At 39.7% G+C, this 26,712-nt stretch overlaps 1 protein-coding gene across 1 annotated transcript in view; it reads right to left on the bottom strand.

Moving 5' to 3' along the window:
* LOC311049428 (keratin, type II cytoskeletal 8-like) overlaps positions 1–19,887 on the bottom strand; it is a gene marked incomplete at its 5' end in the record, with an annotated part of 36,961 nt that extends 17,074 nt beyond the window's left edge. Inside the window, 2 exons of the mRNA XM_084062999.1 lie at positions 18,840–18,944; positions 19,804–19,887. Of these exons, the coding sequence (XP_083919125.1) occupies positions 18,840–18,944; positions 19,804–19,887 (189 nt within the window). The remainder of the gene's footprint in view (positions 1–18,839; positions 18,945–19,803) is intronic.
* Between the last annotated feature and the right edge of the window lie 6,825 nt (positions 19,888–26,712).

Genomic DNA, 26,712 nt, shown 5'->3' with positions numbered 1-26,712 from the left:
AATGGGTTAATAGACAGGTTGGAGTACTGTACTGTATGCTGTTATTGCTGGACATGGACACAACAAACTGGAGAGCTTGTGGCTTATTGGAAATTCACTCTAAAATGAGTTTGACACCCCTTGTTCTGGTTTATGATTGGGTATAAGCCCAGATTTACCCTGAGTGCTACCCCCCACTGGCACATTGTGTCAAAATAACACCGCAGTTTGATTATTATTACACCTTCTGGCAAGCGAGCGGCTCCTGAGGTGGAGCGGGTTGCGGTTGCCTGGGAATTGGGAGGTTCCCCAAGTTCGATCCCGGCCGGCTCCTCCTCCTCCCGGGCATGGTGTTTGAAGTGTCCTTGAGCAAAGACACTTAAATCTCTAACACTGCTCCCTGGGTGCTGCTCAGTAAAGCTGCATGGCCCACTTCCATGCAGGGGAGAGCATTCCAGGTATGTGCAAAATGTAAGTTGGGCCAATTAATCCATGAAGACCGGGAACGCATCTTGTGTGACCACTTAAACCGTTATTTTGTACGTTTGGCTATTAAAAAAAATAGCAGATCTACAAGCTCATAGCGCGGCACCGAGTGCCGCGCTATGAGCTTGCAGAGCTGCTATTTTTTTGAAAAATGTTGAAAAATGTATTTTTGTATATATATATATTTGTTTCAAGCGAACATTTGTAACTCGAATGTTTTGCTTCTGGGCATTCTATAAATGTCTTCTAAGTCCTAACAGTTTTTTGAACAAAAATGATGTTGCTATAATGGTCCCCATGGGGAAATGGTCCCCTTTTTTCATGTCAAGGACCACCCAAAATGATATGTATTTGGCCGCGGACCCCCATCTCAAGATACGTTGTTCCAGGGACCCGGAACCAGAAGCAAAGATTTGAGTACATTTTTTTATATATATATATATATGTATATATTATCAGATTTGCACACATTTCCACAATTTTTCAAAAATAGCAGATCTACAAGCTCGTAGATCTAGAGGTTTTTGAATAGCCAAAGAAATCTTAAAAATGACACAGATGCGTTCCCGGTCTTAATGGGTTAAGCTTGCCCTCCTCTCAGATGACATGACATGGCTATAGCCTGTGTTGGTATGCATGCACCATCGAATCCCCACACTTTGATCAATTTCCTGTCAAACCGCATGTCTCGCGTTCCGTCGATGGCTGGCTGCATGCGGCCAGGCCCAGCACCACCATTCCTCTGGCATTGTCTTTCCATCTGCTTTTCTTCTAACCTTTCCTCTGTTTTCCCACAACCTCATCAATCTCTATTCCGTAACGCTGTTTCTTTATCTTCGACAGTATCTCTCTCCCTCTCTCTCTCTCCTTCCTCTTCCTTCTTGTCTCCCGCTCGCTGGGTTCCCTTTCAGCACAGCACCACTTGTCTTGGTGTTCCCGTGGGGAAACTGCCTTGGATTGATGTTTTATTGCAGCATCTTTCAACAGAAGAGCCTTTTTTTTCCTTACGGGTTCCACACGGTGCTGTATATAGAGATGGGGGTCTTTCCTTTACTACTACTGCCCCCCCTTTCTTAATTGCTTATACGGTTATTCTTCGATTTTTCTAAATGCACCTTTAGAACAGTGTAGTTTGATGAGTTTAACCCATTCGAACCAGGAACGCATGAGCTTGTAGATCTGCAATTATTTGGGAAAATTGAGGAAAATCGTGGGTCTTTAAAGGTAGGGTAAGTGATATTTTTGGGTTAAAACAAAAAGTATGTTGTTAAAAGGTTAAAGCACTATATTCTGATAGTAATCATTGCTATAGAGTGTTTGTTCAGTAACAGGAGTCTCCCCGTCTCTCCAGCTCTTTAATAAACAGAAAATACATTTTCCGGTAGGTGTCAAAATCAGCCAATCAGGAAAAAGTACCCATTTTTAAACTTCATTTTTATAGTGTTCCAGTTCTAATTTTGCATGCTCATTTCTTAGTATCATCACTTCCAATTTCACTTGTTTAATCTGTATCCTGATTGAGTTCTCTATCCTGATTGGACAATATTGGAAATGAAACTGAAACGAAAATGCATTTTCTGTTTTATAAAGAGCTGGAGAGCCAAAAGAAACCAAAGAAAATCCCTTACCCAACCTTTAAAGATATATATATTTTTAAAGGGAACATTTGTAACTCAAATCTTTGCTTCTGGGGATTCTACAAATGTCTTCTAAATCCTAACAGTTTTTTGAGAAATATGTGCTATAATCAGTGGTTCTCAAAATTGATATTTATTTGGCCGTCGACCCCCATCTCAAAATATTTTGTTCCAGAGACCCCCCAGAAGTTGTAACAGAGAAAAAAAATGTTAGAAATATATATTAAAAGATTCGCACATTTTTCAAAAAGTAGCAGATCTACAAGCTCATAGTGCGGCACTCGGTGCCGCGCAATGAGCTTGTAGATCTGCTATTTTTGAATAGCCCAAAGAATTCTTAAATATGACACACAGATGCGTTCCCGGTCTTAATGGGTTAAATTAGTCTTCTTTGCATCCACCAGTTTTCATCGCTCTCATCCATCTGATATTGCAAAGAAAAGAAGAAGAAGGAGGACCATAGATCTAAAATTGACTGCGCTTACAACAAAGTAAATGGTGTAAGAATGCAATCTTTAAGAAGTGACATAAAGCGACATGCTGTGTAATTCCGTATCTCAAGGACTACTTGCACATAGCATTCTCTAATTTATGACAGACAATCATATCAGATGATCCGAATCAAAGTATGCGCTTTCTTACTTCGTTGCACATTGTAATTCGCTTTTCACGGGCGACTTGAAACAGACATTAGGGAATATGATGGGGCCTGTAGATTTCAGGGGATAATATGAACGAGACGCGGACAAACTGACTGGCAGGGTGTCACAGTTTGTTGACACAACCGTTAAGTGGGATTTCTGTTTACAGAAAATATCGAATCCAACCAGCCCAGTGTGCCGTGGTCCTAGAAAGGCTCTTTTAGATGGCACCCTGAAAAGGAGCTCATTCAATTTGGACAAAAGGAGCTGGGGTTAGATCCAGAAAGCATCTTGCAATCAATGGCTGACAATCTGGATGTGAATTGAATGCCTATACAGCTGCAGCACTGTAGCAATCACAACACATAACATCACACTGCTTATGACATAAAGAAAACACTCAACTTTACTAAGTTCAAAATGAACATTTTATCTTAACACATTAACCCTGTGCATTGCGACGTTTTGTCAGCTTTTAGATCAGTTATTTTCGCTATTCCTTGTACTACATGTAAATGGTGCATTTATATAGCGCTTTACATAGATTGTGCATTACATTCACCCATTCACGCACCGATGGCAGAGGAAACCATGCAAGGCACCAACCTGCTCATCGGGAGCAATTAGGGGTTCAGCGTCTTGCTCAAGGACACTTCGGCACTAACTCTTCTGGGGGAGCCCGGGATTGAACTGGGAGGGAACCTCGCGGTTCCCATCCGGCTTTCTCTAACGGCCACTCTACCCCTGAGCCACACTGCCACCCCATGTACCAAAATGAGTGCTTTTAATCAATTTCACGAACATGTCTATATTCACAATATTTATCTCCCACGAGTCCCACCTTGTGTCAGGAGGTACGGTCGGGTTTGTAAAGACAAAACCACCTGCTAACTTAAACATTGCCTTTTGAACCGGAGACACTCTGACCTCATGTTCAAACTAAACGGAGGCCATCGTTGGGTCAGCATCTCCACCAGCCCCCCCCCCCCCCCCCCCCTTTCCCCCCCGTAGATAGGGCTATTGCTATCTGAAAGGCTAGGGTGACAAACGTGTGGCTGTGCAATGGATTACCGGCCGGTGGCAGGTCATTACATATGTGGCAGCTAAGGCTAATCAGAATGTCTGCAGGGCAGCCTGGCCTCTCTGGAAATGGATCACCACCGGTTTACTTCAAAACATTCATCTGTACTAATGGTGCTGTCAACAACGGTGCCCTTTTTTTTTATGGGTCCTGCACACATTTCCAATGCAAACATTGTGAGGGAGGTGTCCATAATTTGGGAGATTTATGATTGTTGTGTTAAAGAGGGTATAATTTAACCCTTTTAGACCGGGGGAACGCGTCTGTGTCATTTTTTTGATTTCTTTGGGCTATTCAAAAATAGCAGATATACAAGCTCATAGCGCGGCACCGAGTGCCGCGCTATGAGCTTGTAGATCTTCTATTTATTTATTTTTAAATCGTGAAAATGTGTGCAAAACTTTTAATATAGTATCTATTTTTTTAAAGCTTCTGGGGGAAAAAACGTCAGTTGTTCTCAAACGTTTTCATGTCAAGGCCCCCCAAAATGATATCTATAATGATATGCAGACCCCCATCTCAAAATATATTGTTCCAGGGACCCCCCAGAAGCAAGTATATTCAAAGATTTGAGTAAAAAAAAAAAAGTATATTCAAAGATTTGAGTAAAAAAAAAAAGTATATTCAAAGATTTGCACAAATTGTCACGATTTTTCAAATAAATAGCAGATCTACAAGCTCATAGCGCGGTTTCAATGGTTTAAGCACAAGAGGACACCAGAAGCCCGAACAAATCTTTTAGCTGCAGAGGGAGAGAACTGAGAGTTGTAATGCCTATAAGCTCTAAGCATGCAATGAGCTTACACAGGACACCAAAAACCATTTGCTGCATCATGAGAGTTGTTTACATAGGGATGCATAAAGAGATAACAATAATAACATCATACAGAATTTCCTCGGTTAGTATATAGATGTAATGACTTGAGTAATGTGCCATTAGCATTTTCTTGGCACGGCATCTCTCAAACGCACACTTTAGCAGCACTTTAATGATACAAGACGACGCTCCGGTGAAGCCTGATGATAATGCTTATTTGCCCATGATGCCATTTTTCACACCAAAATATATTTTAGAGGGACGTATTGGGACGAACGACGATTCTTCCGATGTTTTAACCCGTTTAGACCGGGAACGTCATTTTGAGATTTCTTTGGCTATTCAAAAATAGCAGATATACAAGCTCATAGCGCGGCACCGAGTTCCGCGCTATGAGCTTGTAGATCTGCTATTTTAGAAAAATCGTGATTTAAAAAAAAAGAAATCTCTGAATATGTTTACATTTTTAAAGGAAACATTTGTAACTCAAATCTTTGCTTCTGGGAATTCTACAAATGTCTTCTAAATCCTAACAGTTTTCTGAAAAAACGTATCGCTATATGAGTGGTTCTCAAACTTTTCCATGTCAAGGACCACCCCAAATTATATGTATTTGGCCGCGGACCCCCATCTCAAAATATGTTGTTCCAGGGACCCCCAGAAGCACAGATCGGAGATAAAATATTCGTTTTAAAACATATATTCAAAGATTTGCAGAAATTGTCCACGATTAAAAAAAAAGAAAAAATGCAGATCTACAAACTCATAGTGCGGTACTCGGAGCTTGTATATCTGCTATTTTTGAATAGCCCAAAGAAATTAAAAAAATAGACAGATGCAGTCCCGGTCTTAAACGGTTAAGCGGCATTTCGTCAATAGAAGACGTCCTCTTTGTCTATTCGTCTAAATATCCACCAGACATGTTTGTTTTTTTCCTATGCAATGGAAGCACAGCAGCACAGTAGCTATAGCTATATTCAATTACTAGGTAAATAGTGCAACCTTGTATCGCCTGACAGGAGGCTCTGCTAGGGCTCTTTGTGCTAACCAGCTTTCGCTCTAATTAGCATGTGTGTTGTTCAGACTCCTATTAGGCTTGTCTGTGTACTTGAGGGTTAGAGCTGTGTATACTCAAGGATTATGGTGTATCTGTGGGGGAAGACGGGGGACAAAAATCCATGTCACCATTCCTCATCTGCAGATGCGTGTGGAAAAATTATAATTTCTGTTTGCCATTGTGTTTGTTAATCCTGAAAAGCACTGCAGTCATTTTACTTGAATTTGTGAAGTGAGATTTTTGGTCAAACAAAACAATACTATATAATAATACCATAATTATATAGTATTTCTATATCATTATTTAGTCCAACAGAACAGAAACGTTCATTTGAAACATGTACAGTAATCTATTATCATTGATTAATAACAGTGAGCAACAGCTGTTCCTATGCCAACCCCATAACTTTATATTCAAGATGGTATAACTTATATAAGTAAAACAAAATAAAAAATGTACACACAATTTTGTAACCCATATTTTTCACCCAGTGCCAATTGCCTATGTAATCCTGGGCGCTACTCTCCCTCTGCCAGCCTAGGAAGAGCGCAGAACTGAAGCTCAATGCATGAGGAGCTATTAAGCCGCTTCTAGCAAGCCGCCGCTTATCACCTGACAGGGGGGAGTTTCCCCGGTTGGACGTAGCGTGTGGAAGGAACACGTTATTCCAACCAGTTCCTTTCCCCTCCCATCGGGCGCCCCAGCTGACCAGGGGGAGGCAGTATTGTCAAATTCTTTAGTAATAATTTTCCTATAAGACACCTTCGGTCTCACAATAAACTGATATAAGTTTCTCAAATATCATGTAATGGTATATATCAGTGGTGGTAAACTGTGCAGCTGGGAGAATGTTAGTGTCACTAACAGAGTACAGATAACAGTATGAGCACTAAAAGCCATGATACGCAATCAAACTTTGGGACGGCCCGCACTTCAACACTGTCCTGTGTATCACAAGTTTAAAGATATATTCCCGGTACACAGTTTCTCCATGGGTGTTGGGTATTCTCTTTGCACTGAATTAAGGGGAGGCCTTCTGAAAATGTTCCAATTCTCTCTCAACTGTTTATGTTTTATTTATTCGCCACAATATTGAGTCATTTCATAGGTCCCAAGTTAAATTTCCATTGTAGATTGTCTCTGAGAATGAAACTATGAATGGATAGGAATTACTGAATGAATGTAAGAGAAAGAAACTATATTCATTCTTGTGTTTAAAGTACGATGACCCCCACAGAGAGCTTGACAAAACAATCTCTCCTCATTGCATTGTTACACTCAAGTTTTTCCTCACACGAAATCCCTCTTTCAATTAGGTTTGTTTACCGGACCTTTTCCTCGCTAATGATGAAAAAATGCTCACGGCTTCTGTCAAGTCCCACCGGTTCCACTTAACACACATTGCACCATTTATATTCATTAGACTATAGTCTAATCAATTGGGCACAACCAGCTCCGTTTTAACGTTTTCATTGTTGAAATATCCAAAAGGTATACAATCCCTATAGCTTCAAAAAGCTTTGGTTTTCAGCGTCAGATTATGAAATATTTCATAATTTCTATGCATGGAATTCAGCTGTGGTGGATATAAACTATACGTGCAAGTCAAGTCCAATTTTGGGGTACTTTTACTTTAGTTTTATGATACTTTACTGTACTTTTACTCACAATTATTTGACAGCTTTTGTTGAATAATTCAAAACATACATTAACAGATGGATGATGATGTATTATCATCCAGCAGCACATCAAGCAGCACATGAAGTCACGTTAAACAGCTGTTAAATAGCTCTATATTCCGATAATACTCATTGCTATAGAGTGTTTGTTCAGTAAAAAGAGTCTCCCATGTCTCTCCAGCTCTTTATTATACAGAAAATGCATTTTCAGTGCTCTCTCCTGATTGGCTTAAAATGTGTCAAAAAAAAAAGTACTATATTCTGTTTACTAAAGAGCTGGAGAGACCCCTGTGACGGAACAAACGCTCTGTAGCAATGATTACTATCAGAATATAGTACTTTAACCTTTTTAACAAAAAAAATATAATAAAAAAATATCACTGACCCTACCTTTTAAATGTATGAATACATTAATCCATAACTAATTACAGTTCAATAATATGATTGTGAAATGGGCCATTGTGCATAATGAGTACTTTTACTTTCTTCCTGTAAGTATATTTTGATGCCAATAGTTATGCACTTTTACTCAAGTGACAATTATGAATGCAGGACCTTACTTGTCACAGAGTATTTCTGCATTGTGTATTGCCAGAATTCAGATACCACCAAACCCAGTGCGATATCAAAGTTAAAATGTCAAGGACATAAACCTCATCCTCGTGCAAGGCCTGGTAGCTTATTTAAACTGCAAAGTCATGTTGCCAAAATGTTCATTTTGGAAACTTTTCCCTTCGTCTTTCTGCACAACATTTTCTTCAAAGTTTATTTACTTGCTCTTTTATCATATCCATGAAACTGGTCCAGTGTCCAACAAACCCTGCATCTCACCATGAATAATTTATATCTCCTCAGGGTGTATGTGTAATCCTGCCTGTGGATGATGTCCTACGCGCTATGAATGAAGCCTAACCCTTTAAGACCCGGAACGCATCTGTGTGTCATTTTTATTTATTTCTTTGGGCTATTAAAATATAGCAGATCGGTGCCGCGCTACGAGCTTGTAGATCTGCTATTTTTTGGGGGAAAACGTGAAAATGTGTGCAAATATTTGAATATACGTATGTTTCAAAGCGAACATTTTTAACTCAAATCTTTGCTTCTGGGGCATTCTACAAATGTCTTGCTATATATCAGTGGTTCTCAAACATTCTTCATGTCAAGGACCCCCAAAATGTATGTATTTGTCCACGGATCCCCCCCCCCCCCCCCCCCCCACCCCCATCTCAAAATATTGTGTTCCAGGGACCCCAGAGAAGCAAAGATTTGAGTTGAAAACGTTTGCGTTCCAAAAAATACATATATTCAAAGATTTGCAACACATTTTCAAGATTTTTCAAAAAAATAGCAGATCTACAAGCTCATAGCGCGGCACTCGGTGCCGCGCTATGAGCTTGTATATCTGCTATTTTTTGAATAGCCCCCAAAGTATAAAATAATGGTGTAAAGTGGTTACACAGAAATGCGTTCCCCGGTCTTAACGCGCTAAGCTTTTCCATAAATGCTCACAGCACCTGACTACTTTCATCCAGGAGAGTCAGTGGAGCCATTTCCCCACAGTGCCTCTAGAAGAGCAATTACAGGACCTCAGAAATGCCAAGCGCCATGTTCCTGTCAGGGACAGCAGCCAGATGTGGACAAACTGTCCCAGGTGGGGTAACTTACTGCCAACTTGACAACACGCATAGCAGCCTATACATGTAACCAGGGACTATAGCGAAAGGAAGGATTTTTGAAAGACAGTTTTCAGTATCTGCCTGGGCATAATTATGCACGTACATGCACACATCGACACGTGCTTGTTGCACACAGTGGTGGACAAAAAGTAGGGATGCACCGAATATTCGGCCACCGAATGTATTTGGCCGAATATGGCCAAAACAAACAAACATATTCGGTATTAATGCCGAATACCGAATGTATATGTTTTATAGCTAATCTCAATATGGACCCATAGTGATTGTAAGTTTTGCCATAATCATGTAGCTCTACAACAGAGGCACAGCCATGACAGCAATGGTACAAAAAATGATTTATTTTTAAAATATATATATTTCTTTTTAAATAATCATATTCGGTATTTGGTCAACTGTTTCCTATATTCGGTATTCGGTTTCGGGCCAAGAATTTCCCATTCGGTGAAGTACTCTGTTACAAGTAAAAGTCTAGAATAAAGAATTTACTGCAGTAGAAGTACAAAAGTATTGGTATCCAAATGTACTTAAAGTACTAAAAGTAAAAGTACTAAGATGTTTCAAAATAGCAGATCTACAAGCTCACAACGCGCTATTTTCAAATAGCCTAGGTATAAAACTACCTGAAGTGTATGTTTTATCTAAGTAACTTGGAAAGTAGCTTGGATTCCCCATCGATGATGTCACCGGTTGGCAGGTTTCTGAACCGTCCACACAGCCCTCCTCTGAGACATAGTATCGAGTAGACAAAAAGTTTATCATGAGCATTGGCGAGGACCAATTATATGAAGATGGGTCGAAAAATGGGTGAAGTCGTCCTTTAAGTAAAATACATACATTTCATGGAGTAGGCCTAACTTCTTCTGGTTGGTAACCAGGTGGTTATACATTACATACATCCTTCTACAGTGTGCAGCATGATCTGAAGTAGGTAGAGTGTTTGTTCCTGTGTTATATGTAATTAGGATCACAGAGACTGTGATTGTGAAGGGGCATAGAGTGGGCAGACTGCAGCATGCAGTAGGTTGTTAACTCATTCAATCCGGGAACGCATCTCTGTCATTTTAAGATTTCTATGGCTATTCAAAAAAAATAGCAATCTACAAGCTCATAGCGCAATCTACAAGCTCATTGTGCGGCACCGAGTGCCGCACTATGAGCTTGTAGATGTGCTATTTTTTAAAAATCTGTGCAGAATTTGTGCAAATCTTTTGAATATATATATTTGTTAAAGCGAACATTTGTAATTCAAATCTTTGCTTCTGGGGGGTCCCTGGAAACAAAATATTTTACAAATGTTCGCCTTAAAAAATATATATTCAAAGAATTTCTCACGATTTTTCAAAAATAGCACATCTACAAGCTCATAGTGCCGCGCTATGAGCTTGTATATCTGCTATTTTTTAAATATATATGTTTCTTTATTGAAGTTAATATTTTTAACATTTGTTATAGCATACAATTTGTGTAGCACCACAATACACACACATTACATTAGACAACAAAAAAAAGACATAAGTACACCACCGGTTTGACATGATTGCATATTCCAGGTTATATCTGCTATTTTTTGAATAGCCAAAGAAATCTATAAAATGACACAGAGATGCGTTCCCGCCGGTCTTTAACGGGTTAAGGACTAATCTTCTCACACGCTTAGAGAGAGTCTGGTGCTCATGCATGCCCTGAGCTATGGTGGTTTGCTGTTCATAAGCTCTGCCCACATGTAACAGACAACAACACGCACCCTCGGGAAATCATACCAGCCAATAGATGTGTTATTATTATTATTATGGTCCCCAAAATAATAAAGAAGCACCAATTCAGCACAACATACTAGACTTATATCTAAAAATCAAGATGTAGGATTAATCACTTGAACCCCAGCGTCCATATTCTGCGGGGGAACATAGCCAAAGAATGTCTACAAGCTACAAGCGTTCGATGCGTTGTGAGCTTGTAGATCAGCAATTTTTTTGCGAAGAGATTTGGTATAGACGGAAAAAGGCAACTCAAGTTCAGTTTACTAGGCCTAGAGGGTTTAAGTGGTTAAAAATGTCATGATGGATATTTAAATCCACAATGTTGATAATTTGAGGAGGAGAGGGGATAAGGATGGTTATTCATGCACAAACTGCTTCGTCATTACAGTTTTCACATTGAAAATACCCAATTCATCAACGACGTGCATCCTTGGACGAGAACAGCTTGTCTCTCTACAGCCTGGTGCCTCTCCGGCCTTTTATCATCGCTAGAAAGGCTGCAGCCCTAGCTATCGCTGCTCTACCCCGCTGCTAAAATGATTTTTTACGGCTTGGCATATCACGCCAGGGCCCTTGTTGTTCAAAAGACACATGAATTCGCCAGGGGGTTCGTTCGAAGCACATGCCAGTTTATTGGGCAAGCCTGGCACCGATGCACATGAAACTGTGTAATAAAAACCCATCTGTTGGAAGACTGAAGCCCTGCCATCCAATAGAATTGGAGTGTGTGTGTGTGTGTGTGTGTGTGTGTGTGTGTGTGTGTGTGTGTGTGTGTGCGTGTGTGCGTGTGTGCGTGTGCGCGTGCGTGCGTGCGCGCGTGTGGATTTGGTGCTGATAATAGTATAAAGACTGCTTCTTTTTGAAGCCGTTTGTATAGCGATGGGGCTGTGATGTATTTTTCTGATATCAGATAAGTGTTCTTTTGTTGTCATATAGATAGCATAATAGGCACATTGAATACGATAGCTAGCATTATGCCAACATTATGCCAATGGCAAAACTAGATAATGCAGGCGCTTGTATAGCGGCGGTGTGATATGAACATTATAGCCCTGTCCTGTAACACTGAAGATGACTTTTACCAGACGCATTTCACCAGCTTTCAAACACTGAATATTGTGTCTCACTGATTTTCCTTTTGAAGGCAAATGGCAATGTATAATGGCGTTGTCATGACAACAGCGGGGTAAGTTAAAACTGTTGAACACAAGTACTGTGTGTGGCTGCTTGCACAAGCGAATGCAAAATTGATTGACTATGGATGCAGGCTCTCTGCATCGCGAGGCGCTCTGGGAACGCTTGTTAACATGAGAGCAGCCTCATAATAGCAGCAGACACAACAAAGATCTCAGAAATACACTTGATTCACAAACAAGAAAAGATTTTTTTTCCCATCAAGGATAGAAGAAGGGTTTTCAGCAGAGGAGTTATCTTAACAGTATGCTAGAGATTATTATTTCTTAATTTAAATTTAAATTTCATCATGTGATGTTACTAATGGTGTTCCTGAGCTCATTTCTTTTAATAGTCTTGGAGGGGGGATGCTGTTGAGGATCAAAAAGAGAGGAAAAGGAGATTGAATATGGGCCTGGCTGGCTGCAAGAGAGACTATACTATGCAGGTGGATAGAACCATAAGATTGTAAGATGTCGAGTGGGTAGTAATGAACTCCATATAAATGCATGAGAGTCAGATACTTCAGCTTACGTGGCAGAAATGCTATCAAAATCCGTACAAATCGCTGTGCTGTACTCAAGGTTATAGGGCAGCTGGCAGAGGATATAGGAACTCACAGTCAGGTAACGGGGGTTTCAGGCACATCCTCCTCTGGTGAATAGTTTGCAGCTCAAGGTCAATGTTAAACTTGAGTTATAAACTTGGTGGGCACCAGTGTCGCACGCTGAAAATGACAGATCTACAAGTTCACCGTGCATGTGTATGGTCGTTAGGATTATTGGAGGTTTGCCAAAGTTTGCCAAAGTTGCAGGGATGTTTTGTTTTTTTCAGAAATAGCTGACTTCATATTTACTTGTACATGCGCACAAGAGCTGTGTGCTAAAAGCACAGTTCACCCAGCTGTGTTATTTTAGATGTCTTTGGCTATTAAAAAATAGCAGATATACAAGCTCATAGCGCGGCACCGAGTGCCGCGCTATGAGCTCGTAGATCTGCTATTTTTTTTTTAATCGTAAAGATTTGTGCAAATCTTTGAATACATATTTTTTTAAAGCGGTCATTTGTAAAATATTTTATTCCAGGGACCCCCCAGAAGCAAAGATTTGAGTTACAAATGTCCGCTTAAGATTTTTCAAAAAATAGCAGATCTACAAGCTCGTAGGTACGGAGTTTGTAGATCTGCTATTTTTTAATAGCCAAAGTATAAAATAATGGTTACAGCTCAAATCTAAAATGACACAGATGCGTTCCCGGATTGAATGGGTTAAACAATGGAGGAACGAGTATGTTTGTCAACCACGTCCTGGCAGTTGTTATTGTGGTAGAAGATAACATCACTCACTTTTCTGACAATAGTGGTTGCCCGAAAGAGCAACACACTATATAGTACTTGGGCGACTTTATTTTTGTATATTCTATTTCTAGAGCAACCCCAAAAGTTTGGCACGCTACTCCTCCCATAGTTTTACCCTCCCATACACTCGAGCCATAAGTCAAATTGACCGCATGGATTAAAGTTCTCAGTCATTTGGATTCCATAGAAGCCAGCATGTCTTCTATGGAAGCATGTTGCGCAGCGAAAATAGCCGATCTACAAGCTCTCAATGCGTCTGCGACGCATTGAGAGCTTGTAGAAAGGCTATTTTCGGTTATTTTAAGATTAGAGCATTTGAAGTGGTCAAACTAGCAATATGTTCAGAAGTATCTTCCATAATATCTTAATCGTCTCGGATAGTTCATATAAAAGCAAAGGTTAAAAGCCTGAATCTGTGATTTCTTCACATGGTTGGCAGTATGTAGAACAGCAGGAACAATATTACTAAAGCATCCTAATTGTACATAATGTATTCGTTGTTTAGGAATCGGCGCTAGTGTGTGTGTGGGGGATCCTTTAACACGGTTTCACAAATCGCACATTAGGACATTTTCAGTCGTGAGATTTAAACTAGCTTTAATCCATGTGATCGGCTTCATCGGGAATCGTGTGCTTCCATTTTGCTAAGAGAGGTGTTGTAAAGTTTCATATATATATATTTATATTAATTTATTAGTGAATACATAACTAGTAAGGAAGAGGCCCACGTTCCTTCCATTATGGCTGCTGTGCATAGAGCCTATTTCCCAAAATTGCACCTTTCTAGTCAAAGCTTTAACTTTTAGGGTACATACGGTGCTAGAAGAGTATCTAATGGGAAACAGTAATTCTCCTGTCTTCTAGACTTAATAGAGCTGCCCTCATAAACACTTTGTAGGAGATTGTGTAATTAAATTAAGCAACCTGTCTAGCACTCTGTTAAAATGAGGTCTAGGCAAACAAATGGCTCTAATTGTTAGACAGACATGCAATAAATAAATAAATGGTTCTCAAGACCCCTCATGATGATTAATTACACTCAAACATGCATATTTATACAACACTAATGATCACGAGGACAGAACATTTAAGTGGGTGGATTACACCCCACAGTGACCTGTTTGCCTCATTATTTTATCACACATATCATTTACCACACATTTCATCTTGTGTTCTTTTCAACATATACTGTATATCTTCATAATTATAATTGGTCCTCACTAACACTCATTATGAGATGGTACCATTTCTGTCTATACTGTCTGTATCTCAGTGCAGTTATGATTTCATCGACTAAAACTATGACGAAAAATGTGTTGACTACCTTTTTTCATTGACGAAAATGAAATAAAAACTAAGCTATGATGACTAAAACTATGACTCTATATATTGACAATTTCGTCAACAAATAAAAACTAGACTAATATGTTAGGGAGGGACTAGTGGAGAAGAGCTCCAGTAGAACTAAAAGACCAGTCATTTTATGTTGTGTTGCGCTCTGAAAATAGCCAATCTACAAGCTCACAACGCGTTGCGCTGCGACGCGCTGAGAGCTTGTAGATTGGCTGTTTTCCGCATGCAACCAAGTGTTAAATAAGGCATTACGACGCCATCAAGGCACCGGCAAAAATACATTTTAGTCGACAAAATCAACTGTATTTAGCTGACTAAAATCTTATGATATTTAGTTGACTAAAACTAGACTAAAACTAAAACTTCTCAGATGACTAAAATTATGACTAAAACTAAATGAAATTTTATTCAAAAGACTATGACTAAAACTAAAACAAAGACTCGGTGTGAGCTTGTAGATCGGCTATTTTCAAATGGCCTATGCATAAAATAGGGCTAAAGTGGTTAATGTATGTTTTATGATGTAATAATTTATAACTAAAGTTTTTAAATAATTGCAGTTGAGTTGAAGTGCAATATTTGCCTCTGAGATGTAGTGGAGTAGAAGTAAAAGTACTGAAAATTGGAAATAATCCACTAAAGTAAAAATACCAAAAGATTGTACTTAAGTACAGTACTTGAGTAAACGTACTTAGTTACTTTACACCACTGCTTACAGCTTGCATGATGCTGTCCATGCCATCCCTTTTACATCACATTGGCCAACGAGAGAGCACCAGAGAAAATCAAGAGCAGGAGCCTAAGGAACCACAGAAAATTGCTAGAAGATTAAAAAGCAATTTACTGCAATCAGCACCCACTGTGTTGAAATGCCAATGGGTCGTCAGAGCGGGACCGTAGAAGATTACATCACCTCCTGAGTGAAACGCTCGCTCTAAAGATCAGTATTAAACACGTACATGTGTAAATAGCCTGAAAAGATCTCTCGAAGTGCTTGTCCAGCTCCTCGCAGACTAGCAAGCATTGTAAATACACTGATTGTATCTGAAGTAGTACTGCACATACAAAACTCCATTGTTTACTTGTTTGAGTTACTTGATTATAAAGTGCAATGACAAAGAATGTGAATGAATATTATGTCCTGTATGCAATAAACACAGTATGAGAAAACACAGTATGAGCTAATCAGCTCTCTTACCTGCCAATACTTTGTTTTACTACTAATTGTTATTTATCCTTTATTTTTACGGGAGATTTCATTGAGACCTGAAGTCTCATTCTCAAGAGACCTGGTTCGGACAGCAGCAATATTCAACAAAGTTACAGACACTCAGTAGTACATTCAATACAGAAACGACAAAATATACAAAGAAAAGCCAAAAAAAAACAGATCATCATAACATTCAAGTGCTAACAAAATGTTACCTGCAAACCTTCTGCAAAAGAAGTATAAAGTGTACCTTGGTGCAACATCCTATCTAATCACCATATTATATGTAGGCCTATACTGATAATAATAATAACAATAAACTTTATTTGTATAGCACCTTTCATGACATTAAATGCAGCTCAACGTGCTTTACAGAGCAAGAATACAATTACAGAAAAGTACAAATAATTTAACAATAAAGAAAAAAATTAAAAGCAAGAGCATAAAACAACATTAAAATAACAGCAAAACAGTGAGGACATGGCCATTGCAGACTCCCTACAGTGAGACTAAATAGATTATGATTACCTAATTTGGACAAACAAGACCCTCTGTGCCTCCAAATTGTAGTTGACATGAAACAAAATGTGAAAAAAAAAAAGAATCCCGATTATTCATCACGAGTGCGATAGTCGTCACCGTGTATCTTTATTCATTATATGTTTCTGTCAAGCCACATTAGCTCCGGCGGGAAGGCGGCAAACGACAGAGATGGTTAATGTGCCAGACCCGCAGCTGCTGGGGTTGCTAGTTGACATCTTCGCCTTTTCAGTGTGAGCCAGCTGAAATTGCTCCAGAAATGAACAGCAAAGATCTAGTGGACCGGGGAAGCTGCAGCCAGTGAACCAGGAAATGGTGGCGAGGTTTTACCATCATATAATTTTTCCTGAATGGTCAGTGGGATGACAGGTGGAGGCAGAGGAGAGAGTCTAGCCGGTGAACTGCCTGCCTGGGAAATTGATGAGGGTGCTAGGGTGTGAAAGCACATATTCCACGTGTTTGGGGGAACTTATAACATCCATGAAGGATCACGTTCAGGCAAATGCGTCATATCCATCAGGGCTGCGGAACATTGGTTGACAGTTTTCCGTCTGGTGTCTTGACAGTTGTAAGGAAGTGATAGACTTTCACTCACACCGTTGATTTTATCTCTCATTTCAAATTGAAAATCATCAGAGATGTCTTCCGAAGTTATACATCCAACATTTTCGTTCGGAAGAGTGTCATTTTGATGGTGGTAAATAAAATATGGTTGCAGGAGGGGGCTCGTCGGGAGAATGCTTCTTAACTGTCATGCTTTCTGATGCCTTGAGATTACAACAGCTCAAGACGTGGAACGAATTCTCGTCCAGGCCTCACAGAGAAACTGTATTCCCACCGGAGCGCTATAGCTCTGCTTAAATCGTCTTTCTCCTCCACACAACCCCTCATGAGGGAGTCTCTTCAGAGTGGTAAGCCCTGCACGTCTTCACCGAACTAACGTTTTCCATTCCCCAACATTTGACTCACAAAATGGGCCTCACTTGGAGGCGATACCTGTGTCATTTACATGCTAAAGCGATCAGCCATTGCAGAGAGAGAGAGAGCAAGAAAAGAAGAGCAGAAAGAATCCCTAGGACTTAAATGTCTCCAGAGCTAAATCCCTGCAGATCGTGTAAAGGATCCAAAATAGCTGCTAAACACTTGGAACGCCTGAGCATGCAAGCAGCTTTGACTGCGTTTCACGTTGTGCATTAAAGCAATGGTTAGTTTGGTTTCTCCAAAAGCTTGGAGCTCGGTTTAATATTCATGAGGTTCTGTACAGCATGAGATCCCTGTGTGCTTGTGAGCCAAAATATATTTGGTTCTGTGGGCATTAAAATGGTAGATGAGGTAAACACAATATCTACACCAGAGAGAGGCCATTTCCAAGAGGAATTACTCCTTTACTACAATTTTCTTTTTTAGTATGCATGTAAGATTCAGTAGAGTTTCAATGTGCACATAGGGTCACATCAATTAAGGAGGGGATCAGGGGATGTGTGTGTGTGTGTGTGTGTGTGTGTGTGTGTGTGTGTGTGTGTGTGTGTGTGTGTGTGTGTGTGTGTGTGTGTGTGTGTGTGTGTGTGTGCGTGTGCGTGCATACATTAAATGACATGTATCACTTTTCTGGTTTTACAGTGTTTGATAGTTGCAGGCTAATAATGAAGAATTTGATTCATTATATCGAGAACAACGCCTCCTCTGCCGATGGTGTCATTTAGCTTAGAAATAGCAGGTTCTCTTGTACCTTTTGCAGCTGGTGAAGAAAGGACTGAATATGTCAAAGCAAGCTCAATGAATTATGGATGCTATGAAGCCTCTATGGAAGCTGTCGGCTTTGAAATCCACTGCCAGGTTGAGTTACACACTCCCGGTTCTTTCCTTAATTTTACATTTAACCCAGTCAATCCGGGGGACGCATCTCTGTCATTTTAGATTTATTTGGGCTATTAAAAAATAGCAGATATACAAGCTCAACTTGTAGATCTGCTATTTTTGAAAAATTGTTTGCTTAGAAATATATATATATTAAAAGATTTGCTCAAATTTTCACGATTTTTCAACAACAAAAAAATAGCAGATCTACAAGCTCATTGCTATGAGCTTGTAGATATGCTATTTTTTTTACTATAGCCCAAAGAAATCTAAAAATGGCACAGATTCTTTCCCGGTCTAGATGGGTTAATGGGCCTTACGCTGCGAATTCCTGAGTGTTAATTTAACTCAAAGAGTGAAAATGGACCCGTAAGGGTCAGCTCTGACACACACACACACACACACACACACACACACACACACACACACACACACGCACATTTAGAAATGGTCTCCCTGCGTTGGATGGTTGTCTGAAGTAGTTAGCACCAGGGAGGTGCTGAGCTCGGAGCTACCAGGTAGCTGGATGTTGTGTCCTGCTCAGGCCCGGGCCTTGTGTCTGCATACATCAGCTTCAATTTCACCCTCAGTTCCCCCGGCTTGAGCCCCGGGGCTGACACCTGCAGGAAGAGACAACGGAGAGGAACGCCGGCCCAGAGGAAAAATAAATGGCTTTATGAACCACTTTTGGCCCTGACTGACGCTCAGTCAAAATGGTAGAGTTTCTCTGAGACCTTAAGGTTAACCGGTTTTCTGGCCGTGAATGGATTTTTTTTTGAACACCCGTCAATTTCTAGTGTGCGTTTGGGATTCTGACTCGAAGCGAGTGAGCGGCCAGCCTTGTACTGTAGCCTACTGTTTGATATTCCAAACGTTAAAAAGCTCAAACAGATCATATTCCAGTCTTGCTGACTCAAACTCAAAGTGAGCTTCAATACATTGGTTGAGCTCCAGCAAACAAATTGATTTGATGACACCTTGTTACACTGAAAAACAAGAGTGACAATTTAACTCTGAGATGGACTGATAAGGGTCCAATTTTAAACTCGAGTTAAATTGACTCTCACGATTTTGCAGCGATCTTACCTCATACCACCCTCTGCCATATTTCTCCTATTATCCAAGACAACATGAATAATGACACACAGTCTTTCTCTATTCAGACACATTTACTATTGGCAAATGGCAATGTTTATTCAGATAATCTAAGATGCAGGGAATTTAATCCACAAGCAAACAACTTGCCCAGATAGAAATTTGTCAACACAAGAAATAGTTAGACCCCTCATGATGCTTAATTATACTCAAACATGCCTATTTATACAAGATCAAAGTGGGTGGATTACACCCACAGTGACCCGTTTGCCTTGTTATTTTACCACACATAATTTAACACACATTTCATCTTGCTTAAAGGACCACTTCACCCAACATGTATCTTTATAATTGGTCCTCATAAATGCTCATATGAGATGTTACCATTTCTGTCCACTCTGTGGGCCCTATTATGCACATCTTAAATCCACATCTTAGGTGATAATTAGGTGATAACGCCACCACCATCTTATGCTCAATCCCTATTATGCAAGTTGTGCTGAACGCAAACACTTAAGTAATAAGACTCGCCAGCATATTTTACGCATGGGGGAGTGTCCATATGTTAATTAAGGGTGCAATGCGGTATCCGCTATTATGCACCTTGACTTAAAAATATTCACTGCATATCGCTAAGACGTGCTCAGACCATTCTGGTCAAACAGAGTCACGTGTTGATATTGTCCATCTTGTTGCTTGTGATATTTATGTATAGGGCTGTCAAAAAAAATCGATTCATGAATAAATCGCGATTCTTAATGCCACGATTTTAAAAATCGATTCAAAATATTAAAATCGATTTTTTTTTTTTTAAATATTTTTTTTTTTTTTTTTTTTTTTTATAAAATCGCAATAAATCGCAGAATCGAATATCAATTAATCGCAGAATCGCAATTTTAATCGAATCGGCACCCTAGAAAATCGCAATAAATCGCAGAATCGCAATTTTAATCGAATCGGCACCCTAGAAAATCGCAATAAATCGCAGAATCGAATCGAATATCAATTAATCGCAGAATCGCAATTTTAATCGAATCGGCACCCTAGGAATCGATTTTGAATCGAATCGTGAGGTAAGTGAATCGTGACACCCCTATTTATGTATGTACAGTAGTATATAGTTTGACAATTTTAGACAACAAGAGATGCCTCTTTATTAGGACGGAGTATGAGAGCTATGCAGCCTGGCTCCTTGTATTTATTTTTGGTATATTGTAAAACAAAAGGAAAAAAAGGGGTAAAGGAAAACAAATGTTGGGTAATAGAGTGTTGTGGATATACTGTAGCCTACTATACATTTGATACTGTTATATAATATTTAACACACACACACACACACACACACACACACACACACACACACACACACACACACACACACGCACACACACACGCACACGCACACAGCAAAATAAACAAAGTGCGTTCCCCAGCCCTCCACATGGATTTAACTCAAAATTGTGATAAAACACGTCCTGCGGTCAGGGAGGTATTTAACCCCTGCGCCGGCCCACGGTTTGATCATCTTTTAGGCCCTCCCCTACCGTGTGCTACTGTACCTGCAACGGGCAGTCAGGTGGGCACAGCACGCAAACACACTGCTCAGGTGTTAGGGTATGTGTGGTAAAAAGAAAACACCTGTAGACATTTTATCATACAGGATTTACAGTCTGTAACATAAAGTACAGTATGTGCATGTATTTGCATGTAGTAATAATAACCACAGCTGTAAATACAGTGAAGGGGCCCACATATTTGATTGACCTATATACATTTCATTTTAGTAAATTGTCGATGGCCTCGCGGCCCAGTCCCCACCCCCCCAAGGGCCCCTGAGAGTTAGCCCAATGGCTAATCCGTCCTTGCATACTGTCAGCTAATTACATTACATTACAGTCATTTAGCAGACGCTTTTATCCAAAGCGACTTACAATAAGTGCATTCAACATAGGTAGGTAATGAAACTACTAAAGTGCATTCTCTTCTAAAACAAACAACTAAGAGTATACCTAGTGCTAAGGTAAAAGTGCAATATATCAGCTACCTACTTTCTTAAACAGATGAGACAAATAGGAAAATCAAATGAGCAAGAGCTACAACAAATGAGTGTATCGAATAAACAAGATCCAATAAAACAAGAGTTCGTACAACTAGTTAACAACAAGTAGGCAAGGCGAAGAGGAAGGGTAGTGTTTCCTGAAGTAATTAAAACCAGTGTGCAGTTAAAACCAACATTAAATGTTAGTTTAGGTCAAAACATTACTGTCCACAAACAATGAAACAATGGCAAATAAGCAGGTTACAGATTCAAAAGTACAGTCACCAGATGTAGAGGCAGAGTTGATGTGCGACACGCACACACACAGGAGGGGCCGTCAGGGGTCCGCGGCTGTTGGTAGATTCTACCGGTGAGTAGTACCTTCTTTTATGCAAGGTTAATGGTCGCGATCAAGCACATACTGTAGTCCACAAGAAGTTGTAAATGCATCTCAAATCTGCACGTACTACATTAACGGTGGTAGTTACAACGGGTGCAGTTGTTAAGACACACACACACACGCACACGCACACCTTTATTGTCTCTCTCTTATTGCACTGTAACTATCTGAAATAAAGCACAAAATAAACGTTTAAAAGGACCGTGTTGATTTCCCTTTAAAGAGAGTGGGTTGAAAAACCAGCCTGTGAATCATCTTCTATTTTCTGTCCAGATAAGGCAGCAGCCTGTTGCCTACAGACCAGTCAACCTGTATGATAACCCTGTGATTGTGCCCTCCCTGTTTTTATCAGTCTGTATATGTGAGCCTACAAGCTGATTAATTTGTCATTCTGTCAGCTTGCAGCTTACATAAGTGTCTAGGAGGAAGAAAAGGCATATTTTAGGATGGATACGTAAACAAACTTGTGTCTGTCTATACATTTGTTATTCAGAGCAAATTGCATTGAACTGCCAGGTGCCATTTATTGTGTTGTTCACAGGACTCATAGCTTTTACAGGTTTCATATCTTTAATTCATTTGACGATCAGCCTAATCTTTAGGGCATTGGTTCTCAAAGTGGGGTCCGGGGACCCCCAGGGGTCCTTGAGGGGGTACCAGGGGGTCCACAGCAAAATTAGTTAATAAAGCATCACAATCATTTTAACCACTTTATCCATATTTTATACTTTGGCTATTCAAAAATAACAGAGCTTGTAGATCTGCTATTTGTGGAATTTATTTGTGGAAAAACTTACTCCACTACAATTATTTGAAAACTTGAGTTACTTTGCAATTATTGTCTCCACCAGGCCGAAGGCATGGCGAGAGAGTATGTTTTACCCTCCGTCCGTCCGTCCGTGTGTGTGTGTGTGTGTGTGTGTGTGTGTGTGTGTGTGTGTGTCCGTCCGTCCTTCTGTCTGTTACCAGCTAATCTCCGCCACCGTTGCCCCAGTCGCTGTGAAACTGCACACACACACTCCCTCGATGCCACAGCAGAACCTCTGGCCCAAATTTTTCACATGGGCCTGTTATAGCGCCACCAGGAGGCCGATTTGTGCAAAACACATTTTTGGATATTACTCCTACAGATTTTATCCAAATATCACGCAAATCGGTACACAGTATCTCTATAGTCATGTGATCAAGATGGATCTGTCCGATATTTCATATTACATCCTGATTGGCTAAGGTTGGCTTCCAAAGTTGGCAGGATTGGTCCGTTTTGAACAAAATGTCTCAAATCATGAACGCAGCGTGTGATTTCCGTGAAAATTTGCACACACATTCCCACTAGGCCAAGGACGCAATGACCCCCTTTTCACATTGCCCTGTTATAGCGCCACCAGCAGGTCTAATTTAGCAAAACACATTTTTGCAACAAAATGCCTCAAATCATGAATGCACGCTCATTCCCACTAGGCAGAGGAAGAAATGCCACCCTTTTCACATTGTCCTATTATAGCGCCACCAGGAGGCCACAATAACGACGTGACCTGGCGGAGACCTGTGCTCCGAGGAGCACTTTTTCTAGTTATATTATAAAACATACATTAACCACTTCAGCCCCACTTTTATACATAGGCTATTTGAAAATAGCCAATCTACCAGCTCACAACGCATCGCGATGCGACACGTTGTGAGCTTGTAGATCTGCTATTTTCAAACATTTTAGTACTTTTACTATTGGGACTTTAAAGTACATTTTGATTTACTTTTACTCAAGTACATTTTGACTTCCGGACTTTTACTTGTAACGGAGTATTTCTATATTGCAGTATTGATACTTTTACTTAAGTAAAATATCCGAGTACTTTTTCCACCACTGGCTATTCCCAGAGAACAATACATTTCTCAAATTTCAATCAGATTAGTGTGTTTCTGTTTATCAGTGAGAATTGTGTGGTTATTGTTAAAAAGAAAAAAACAATGCAAAAGGGACAAGGGAAAGTGCTACGTGTTGCTTGGTGCTGTAACTGTTTCATTTTCTGGGCTGTCACAGAGGGTTTCAAATCTCAGCAAAGTTACTGGGCACAAAGTGACATCTCCATTTCACCGTGCTGCAGTCTTCTCATTACCGCCTCACAAGGACCTTAAGCCATTCAGTCCGGGAACGCATCTGTGTCATTTTTAGATTTATTTGGGCTATTCAAAAATAGCAGATATACAAGCTCTATGAGCTTGTAGATCTGCTATTATTGAAAAATCTTAAAAATGTGTGCACAGCTTTGAATATGCTTTTTTTTTTAAAGCGAACATTTTTAACTCAAATCTTTGCTTCTGGTGGGGGCCCTGGAACAACACATTTTGAGATGGGGGTCCGCGGCCAAATACATATCATTTTGGGGGTCCTTGACTGATTATAGCAACATAAGTTTTTTTTTTTAACTGTTAGGAAGACATTTGTTGAATCCCCAGAAGCAAAGATTTGAGTTATAAATGTTCGCTTTAAAATATAAATATTCAAAGATTTGCAAAAATGTTCATGATTTTTCAAAAAAATAGCAAATCTACAAGCTCATAGCGCAGCACTCGGTGCCGCGCTGTGAGCTTGTATATCTGCTATTTTTGAATAGCCAAAGTATAAAATAATGGTTAAATCAGTTCAAATCTAAAAATGACACAGGTGCTTTCCCGGATGGAAGGGGTTAAGTGATTTGGTCCCTACCCACTCCGCATGCTGCACACTGCCTTGTCAGTGTTCCCAAACGGAGGCTGATGATATTCACCGCTATCGATCGGCGTGTCAGGGTTTGTGGAAGGTGTAATGTCTATTGATCGCAGTGCTGGGCTCAGGTTAAAGGTAAGGTCAGTCTTTTCAATCACTCCGGGAGGATTTCTCCTGCAGTACCCATGGAAGAGCCCCGGGCAATCAATACCTCATTATTGTGCTCTTCCTCACTCACTACAGTAAGGGCAACGACAACACTGGTCATTTTGCATGGCGTGGAAGGACATCAGTCCCCTAATGAACTTTGCCTTGTTGTAAAGTCATTGGGTGTCTGATGTCGGGTGCAGTGGTGGTCCTGGACAAAGTACTCACATTTTCTACTAAGTAGAAGTATCAATACTGCTGCAATGTAGAAATACTCTGTTACAAAAGGCCTGTGTTCAAAATGTAACTTGAGTAAAGGTACAAAAGTATTGGCATCAAAATGTACTTAAAGTACCAAAAGTAGAAGTACTAAAATGTTTGAAAATAGCTGATCTACAAGCTCACAACGCGTTGTGAGCTTGTAGATCTGCTATTTTCAAATAGCCTATATATATAAAATAGGGATAAAGTGGTTCATGTATATTTTATAATATAATTTGTATCTGCCAAGTAACTAGTAACTAAAGTTTTCAAATAATTGTAGTGGATTAAAAGTACAATATTTGCCTCTGAGATGTAGTGGAGTAGAAGTAAAAGTGTTAAACATTGGAAATACTCCAGTCCAGTAAAGTAAAAATACAAAAAAAAAAAGTACTGTACTTTTTGTTCAGTGCTTTTTGAAGATTAGCAACAAATGCATAACATTTTTTTTATTGTTTCTTTTAAAGATTAAAACATTTTGTTGACATATTGTCACTATTCCCTATTGAGCATAACTTTTTATAATTAATGTTTGAAAGAGTACTTTGATCTGACAGATTCAAGAACATTTGAGGGAACATCAGGCATAATTTTACCACCATGAAGAAGCTGACTGTAATACTTTGTCATTTCGCACTCAATCATGTTTCTTGTTGGGTTTTTTTTCCAGATGGGTGAAAATAATTATATCTGTAAGCATTTTTGATAATGAATCACGTTATTTTACCTGGTTAAAGAGGCTTTGGTTTGGATAACCTAATTAAACCCCATATTTGATTTCATGATGGTGCAAATATTACGTAAGAAAGAGGCAAACATTGTGAAAATAGCCAATCTACAAGATCGGTGCGAGGCATTGTGAGCTTGTAGTTTGGCTATTTTCACAATATTTGTGTGTGGAACCGAGGCAAACTAAATGTAATGCCTACAATTCAAAGTGCTTGTCAGGGTGGGGGGTCCCCAGTTCAAATATGATTATTTTTGGGGGTCACGGCCTGAAAAGTTTGGGAACCCTTGGCTTAACCCATTAAGACCTGGAACGCATCTGTGTCACTTTTTGATTTGAGCTAAAAAGCATTATTTTACACTTTGGCTATTCAAAAATAGCAGATATACAAGCTTGTAGATATGCTATTTTTGAAAAATCGTGAAAATCTTTGAATATATATTATTTTAAAGCAAACACTTTTAACTCAAATCTTTGCTTCATGGGGGTCCCTGGAACAAAATATTTTGAGATGGGGGTTGGCGGCCAAATACATATAATTTTGGGGGTCCTTGACATGAAAAAGTTTGAGCATCGCTGCATCACTGACATAGAAACATACTGAACGTTTTTCAGAAAACTGTTGGGATTTAGAAGACATTTGTAGAATCGGCTTCAGGTCTTAATGGTTATAAGTGATTATAAACAAAGGATCACAGAATTGAGACGCCATCTGTAATGCCCTGTGTTGACAGATGCTATTCCATTTAGCAATTATTCCAGCATGTTAACACGTGCCACGTTTACACATGTGCTCAATATTACACATTGACCTTCAAACCCCTGTTGTGTAATTATATGGGACTTGTTTCATTGATTTGATTTATGTGGTGTGATGTGTAATACCAAACGAATGCTGTGTACTGTAGTTGACTGTTCCATTTAGACTTGGAACAGTCTATTGTTTTTTTGTTGTTATTATTATTCTGGTTGTTGTCATGTTGAATTCATGTTTTTCCTGTAGCCTACAGGAA

The sequence above is a fragment of the Gymnoscopelus microlampas genome (genome assembly GCF_963454915.1).
Source record: "Gymnoscopelus microlampas genome assembly, chromosome: 7".
NCBI lineage: Eukaryota > Metazoa > Chordata > Actinopteri > Myctophiformes > Myctophidae > Gymnoscopelus > Gymnoscopelus microlampas.
The sequence above is the reverse complement of the archived record's forward strand: the minus strand, read 5'-3'. Positions and strand labels throughout refer to the sequence as shown.